A 7,623-nucleotide genomic window follows, 5' to 3' on the forward strand; every position below is an offset into this window, starting at 1 on the left:
TGCTGTGCGATGCGATGTACCCTCCTGTGGGCATCGCACAGCACATAAAGTCTGTGCAGCCAGTGCTTTTTGAACTAGGTCCCAATTGCATCGCATGCAAATGGCATTTGATCGCATGCGATGCAATCTAATTTAAAACGCACAGGGAATATTGTACCGTGTATGTGCACCAATGCATCAGGTGGTACACTGCAGTTCTCGCGGGGTGGGCCACATGATGGCTGTCACGTGGATGTAGTCTGTGCCTTGGCAAAATGTGCTTTGTACCATGCACTGTCCTAAATACACTAGTTATGGCCCCCTGGTCAGTAGAACATCACCTGTGGCAAAGTTTACCAACAAAGATGTGGGGGGGGGACAAACTAAACATGGTCCGCACTGCATATCCAAGACACTGCAGGAGCGAGTAAATCTATTACATATGTGATGATCTGCCCTCAGATGCCCAGTACATGACCCCCTGGAAGGCTGCGTGTTAAAGCCACAATTGCAATAGGTAACAACGGGGGGCGGGCGGTGCAGGGGCCGGACTACAGGGGGAGGAGACAGAGTACGGGCAGCAGTTGTGTAATAATATAGAAATAAGAAGGGATAGTGGTTGCTGCTGTTGAGATTGAACACCAGCAGACATTGCACGCAGCATACAGAGGGGATACAGATATTGATATATTCCCCTTATATAACATCGCAGGCGCAGTAAGGACGGCGGCTGAACCCACCCTGGGGTCATCCTAACGAGTCTTCCCCATCCCGTCTCCTCAGCGGTGCTAGTAGGAGCAGCCTCAGTACAGCTGTGCGCCCTGCAAGAGACATGAAGCCCAGCGAGAGCGCCGGGAGACGGCTGCAGGATGGGGCCGCCGCGGGAGGAGAGGCCGTGCAGCCGTCGTGCTGTTTGGGGCTGGATGCAGAGGACCCCTGGGAGGAGTGCATGAGCACTGCCGTACAGCTAGCTCTCACATCCGGCCAGGTGAGCGCCTGTCCCCTATAGGAGCACACATGCATGGCAGTGAGAATCCATAGTGTCTCCATACGAGCACATCATTACAGCTGCCTCTTACACCTGACCATAGTCTCAATGAGGATTTCTGGATGGTATCTTTGCAACAGTGTCATAGTATATAATGGGGTCATCCTATTACACGGTTGCATAAACAAGTACTGAGTATATATGTTTCACAGGCCTACATCCGTGACGGGCTGCAGCAGGCTCTATGTGGGCTTGCATCCAAGGCCGGATTAAGGTTTAGGGGGGTGGTATGTTAGATTGTGCAGCATGACCCATTCAAGGAGGGACAAAATGCTGTGTATTTTTAACTTTTCTCTTAATATATGATTATTGTCACCTGTGATAAACTATTGAATTTATAATAAAGGACTTTCAATACAGGTGACAGCAATAATAACGTATGAGGGCAGTCCAATAGAGAGCATTCTGTCCTTCCTGGTATGGATTGTGTATATTACAGTTAATTGTATAACAATGCGTACTATCTATAGCTCCACCCAATTGAGAGGCAATGATTGTATAACGTTTTCTTGTAGTGGAACAAAGACAACTTAACCTTAAAATACACAAAGAAAAATAAGTTTGACAGTGTCATCTATCTGTCACATAAATAGCAGCAGCGTCAGTACTAACACACTGGGACAGGAATCAGGATGCTAGTAATGTCACTGTGCTCTGACTGGGGTTTCCCCCTGACAGAGGGGTGCCTCAGGTACCATATCCCCTGCGCCCCCCCCCCCAATGTGGCTATGCCTACATCTGTGGCCCCAGCTCCCTCCTGCATTACTGTCACACGTTTGCTGCTTGTAATAAGTGTTTAATGATGGCTGCGTATGACGCAGTTCCCAAATGCGGTGATCAAGGCTCCCCAGTGGCACAGGTTTTAAGTATATCTATGGTTCTGCGCTGCTTGCTAAATCAAACTGACTGCGGTGTAGTCACATGTAGCACCACACAGTGCCGAATTTCCCATTAGGCACGTGCCTAGGGGCGGCACTTGGATGCTTGTGATAGTACTCTCAGCATGAAATGTACCATTAACTGCAAAATACTTCCACTGTACTGTACTGTACCATATTCCATCTTGAATAGTGTGTAAATGGATAGGACATGCAGATACTGCCCCTGTAAGCTGTCATACATCGTAAATATGTATACATTCTAGAAAAGGTGACATTTAGTGGCGTTTTAATTTTTCTATTGAATTGGCTATTCTTGAATGAGGGCTTATAACTAATCAATAAAAAAAAACTATTGGGGGGGCTGTTATTTTTGTGCCTATGGGCACCCTCACCCCTAAATCCGCCCCTGGCACCATGGATATACTTACCTGGGCCGATTGGGAAACTCTGATGTATGAGGTCACCAATCACTGATCACTGTTTTGGTGGTTATGTGCTTTCAATGCCTACATTTCAAGAATATGCAGGAAGTGAAAACTTAGGGGGGGGGGGGGGGGGTATGCCATTGGAGAGAGATAAAGTAATAACTAATCACCTCCTAACTGTCAGGCTGTGTTTGAGGATCTGAATGGTTGGTCATTATCTTTCTCCACTTTCACTTTCCAAATGTTAGTATATGCCATTTAATTAGTTATACTAATATCAGGTGTAAAAAATGATACTTATATTTTGTAGAACAATGTGTCAAGATATCAATCTGACCATAATGATTAAAATCAAAGTATTGCACCACTCTGAGCTGATGCTCTCAATTAGTATTCTGGGATACTCACAAACTCCAATATATAAACTAGTACAGAGAGTGAAAAAATATAGATAATTACTATTAAAAGTTGCTTAATAATCATAACAGTCAATCAAACAAAAGAACAAAAAAATTCCTCATATAAGTAAAACAACCTGTATCCTGTATATAAAAAGACCTATTGCAGTTATTTCCAGAGATTCCTAATATATTTTCTGCTAAAAATATCCCTCAAAGTAGGAATGTGCCAATGAATTGCATGGGGCACTATGCTTCACCTCTTTATTAAATTATAGATGGATGTTCTCACCATTCATGTGCATGTAATTTCTGCCTGATTTTGAACAGCTTCGGGTGGATTGGGATGTGAAATCATCCCAAATGGCATGTGTGTGAGATCCGATCCGATGCACAGTCCATTGCGCATTGGAGCCTGAGATCATGCGTGCTGCATGTAAAGCTGGCCATACATCAGAAAGATCGATCTTAAGATCGATTGCGCTCATGATTGTGTACAATTTCCCTTGAAATCCCCGGCAGTCCTTGGTGGTTTTTGGACACACAATCTACACACAATCGATCATACAATCCATCTACTGCATGATTGTGTACACAAGATGTGCACACAATCTGCATACAATCCATCTTACAATCAGTCATACAATCCATCTGCTGATTGATTGTATGATTATGTACATAAGATGTGCACACAATCTGCATACAATCCATCTTACAATCAGTCATACAATCCATCTGCTGATTGATTGTATGATTATGTACATAAGATGTGCACACAATCTGCATACAATCCATCTTAAGCTGGCCATACATCAGAAAGATCGATCTTAAGATCGATTGCGCTCATGATTGTGTCCAATTTCCCTTGAAATCCCCGGCAGTCCTTGGTGGTTTTTGGACACACAACCTACACACAATCGATCATACAATCAATCATACAATCCATCTACTGCATGATTGTGTACACAAGATGTGCACACAATCTGCATACAATCCATCTTACAATCAGTCATACAATCCATCTGCTGATTGATTGTATGATTATGTACATAAGATGTGCACACAATCTGCATACAATCCATCTTACAATCAGTTGAGATTGTATGATTGGGTACAATATCTTTCTGATGTATGGCCACCTTAAGATCTCTGGGTCAAACCCCCTCCCAGTGGTGGGGAAAGGGGATTGCCATACATTGTGTGCACTCCTGCCACCCGGATTGGATGAGACTTCTTTGAGGGGAGAAGTCGCATAGAGTATGGGCACCTATACAGTGACCAGCCAATTTTATAGTTGTTAGTCAAATGAGAGTGATGTGACTGGTAGCCTGTATTGGAGTCTCCAGTGGCAACCCAGTGATAATTCAGTTCCATAGGCCATCCTGCATTGTCTGATTATTAATGAAGCACTGTAACATTTATAAAGACAATATATCTGTGCATTATGAGCACAAAAGGTCATATTACAAGGGCAATAAGACTCCTTTAAATGCAGCAGAAGGAACTTTAATATTAAACATAAAGTGAAACTGCATGGTTCTAAACCGTACTTTGGCTATTGACAAGGTGATTATACAGGTAATAGACTCAAAAGGTGGCTACCAAGAAAGTCTCTCAAGGCTTTAGATTGTGCTGTTGAACGGCCATATTATTTTATTTGCATTGTGTACTATTGTTCCATAGATCTTGAATCCATTTAATTTATCTGCTCAGTAGATGTTCGCCACATGTTTTATACTCTTAAGGTCCATACACGCTGGGCAATTATGCCCAGTGTGTATGGACGGTGATGATTGCTATCATCTCTAGGGGGGTAAACTGCTGAGTGCGTATACACAGGGCAGCCGAGGGGGGGGGTACTAATCACCCGGGCTCAGGCTTGCTGGAGGTGCCCAGCAGGGGCTCTGGTCCAACCCCTCCCTTTTCCCTCCGCCCCTCCCGGGTAGCAACAGCAGCACAAACTTCTACAGCATGTGCTGTGCTGACAGCAGGCTCTGCATGAGTGTCTCACTGACAGCGTGAGAGGTCATGCTGAGCCTGCTGTCAGTGTGTGCTGCTGCTGAGATTAGTTTTTAGAGTTCTCTTTCACCCACCTCTAAACATTGTGGGGGCATGGCCTAAGTGTGGGAGGTTCCCCCCCCCCCCCCCCCCCCCCACACACACATTTTACCGGGGCTCGGCATTCCTCTCGGCTGCCCTGCATATACACTGCATATACACTGAGCTGCTGTCCCCCTGCCTGGCGCCATCAGCGGTGGAAGGACGGCTTTGCATAGCACAGTGCTATGCAAAGACGCTCATATGCTGGTAATACCAGCAGGTGAGCGACTTCCCCAGCGATGATGCGGGAGCGTGCAGCAGCGCTCACAGTTCATCGCCGGGCCATACATACTGGGTGGCTTTGAGCTGAAAGCCGCTCAAACTTGCTGTTTTGAGCGGCTTTCAGCTGAAAGTCACCCAGTGTGTATGGGCTTTTAATCTGGGTATGCACTAGAAAAATTATTCATTATAGTGACAAATTGTCTGCAGTTCATGACAAGTGTGTATGCCTGATGTCTGTGAATTCTGTCCTTCACAAATGCAGTACAGCCAATATATTCTCATGTCTGGCTGTGTGTGCCGATGACATCACAGCTTGGAGGCCAAATTCATATGCTTGACCAGTTGTGAGCTCTAGCCTGACATAAGTGAACAATGTGTGCACTTACCTGTCTGACTTTTCTGATGGCAGGTTGGCGCATATATCTTTAAATGTTTACACCGCTTCAGTGCAGGCTTCCTCCTGATACTGCTGAGATTCACACTTTGGTGTTTATTTACTAAAGTGCAGCTTGTTGATGTGTTTATTATGTAAAAGGACAATGCTTTTATTAGCAAAATACCCCATGTTCAAAAAGCTGCTCCTATATGTTCAAATAACCACCTATATTTCTCATTTTCTCCCCAGTGTTTTTATCATGACCCAGGATACTGATGTCAGCAAAAACAACACTATAAATTGTGTGATCAGAATTTGTCCCCTAGAACATTAAGGTCACATAACAAGGGCATACACACATCACTCAATAACTTCTTGCTTTTGTACTTTTAATTTGATGTTTTTGGGAAAACTTCTGATATCTGGTTAAAACCAGTAATCTATTTAATAGTACTATGTAGGTCTGCACTATTGCCATAGGAAGTTCTCTGGTTCTCCACCTACTGAGTAATAGCTAGCCATAGGTACACTGATACATATTTGTCTGTCTCTGCTGACACAATGTAATATTTTTAGTCCTTTTATATTCTGCAGTACTTTACTCTCCTATTAATAGAATCTGTATTTCTATTTCCTTTTGCTTAATTTGTCTGACACCGATACTGAGTCGTCTTTCTGGCTGCTGAGCTATTTTTATACAACTACGACATACAATAGTTTATCCTCCCCCCTAGCTTCAACCTCCAAATAATCTCCTTTAACTCTTTGTTTGTTGTGGTGCTGAATATGGCTTAGGCTACAAGTCACACAGATTAGTAGACCGTATTCATTTAAATTGGTAAATGATTCATTTAAAAAAACAAAAACAGCTTTTATTTTTTATACTACAATTTAACAATGAGCCTAGCAATTTGAGTGTCCTGTATTTCAAAGAGTTGTGTCAGGAAGTTTCTGTTGCATATGGTGCTGTGGAGTGATGCAAAGTGATTGCATAGTTCTTGTTTTTAATGAAATTGTATTTCCCAGTACTACAAAACATCTGTGTGCTAGCATTTGTACATTGACCTTGTAAATCCAGGCATTTCCAACCTTGGTCCTCAAAATGCATTACAGTGATATCCAAGCTTCAGCTGAGATGTCTAACTCAAAATAATTGGTTCGATTCCCACCATGGCCCTAACTGTGTGGAGTTTGTATATTTTCCCCGTGATTCAATGGGTTTACCACATTTCAAGAATATACTTGTAGGTTAATTGGCTCCCAACAAAATTAACCCTAGTGTGCGTGTACCTGTGGTAGGGAATATAGATTGTAAGCGCCACTGTGGCCAGGGACTGATGCGAATGTTCAAATATTCTCTGTGGCGCGCTGCGGAATATGTGTGTGCTACATAAGAAACTGTTAGTAAGTAAATAATACTTAAGTCACCTGTGCTCAAGCATGGATATCGCTAAAACCTGGTCTCTCTCCATTTTATCACTTTTGAAGCTTGATACATCTGGCCCAATGAATCCAGCATAAGCAATGGTTACTGCAATAAACATAATGTGATTGTAAAAGGCTTTGATTCCATCTGCTCTCCTGCTACTTGTACTTTTGTCCAATGAGCTACTGTTTGTCAGGGTAAAAAACTGACATTTATGTTCCGATAGGTGGTCAGAAAAGCTCTCCTGGAGGAAAAAAGAGTGACCACCAAAACATCTGTGGTGGACCTAGTGACAGAGACGGACAATTATGTGGAAGATCTCATCATTTCTGCTCTGAGGGAAAAGTTTCCCTCTCACAGGTAATGTAGTAAACTTTCTTTAAAATATGGCACCCTTGGGCGCTTTATACGTGTCAGTTTTTTTTTTTTTTTTTTTTTACTGTAAGACCTTTTAAATAAATACCTGTATTATGGAAGTTCTGTATGTGGAAGTAAATTTTTTAACATTTATTACTTACTGCCCTTTATATTCCAATCCATTTAGCTGTTAAATGCAGCAAATAATTTGTTATACCCCTTTTACACCGCCGCAAAACCCTGGGTCTTCGGCAGGTCAGACCCGGGTCAGCGGCGGTGTAGATGGGACACGCTGTGCCCTTTTACATGGGACTTCTACCCAGGTCCTGACCTGGGTAGAACATGGCTAGGACCTGGGTAGAGGGCGGTGTAAATGGGTACGCCACATCATCTGACCCAGCTCCCATTTAA

General features: G+C 43.3%; 1 protein-coding gene across 1 annotated transcript in view; it reads left to right on the forward strand.

Annotated features, from left to right (window-relative positions):
- Positions 1 to 532: 532 nt before the first annotated feature.
- IMPA2 (inositol monophosphatase 2) overlaps positions 533 to 7,623 on the forward strand; it is a 27,166-nt gene continuing 20,075 nt past the window's right edge. The window contains 2 exon segments of the mRNA XM_083145143.1: positions 533 to 967; positions 7,082 to 7,215. Of these exon segments, the coding sequence (XP_083001269.1) occupies positions 812 to 967; positions 7,082 to 7,215 (290 nt within the window). The 5' untranslated portion in view covers positions 533 to 811.

Source organism: Crinia signifera, chromosome 5 (assembly GCF_055691185.1).
Source record: "Crinia signifera chromosome 5, ASM5569118v1, whole genome shotgun sequence".
NCBI lineage: Eukaryota > Metazoa > Chordata > Amphibia > Anura > Myobatrachidae > Crinia > Crinia signifera.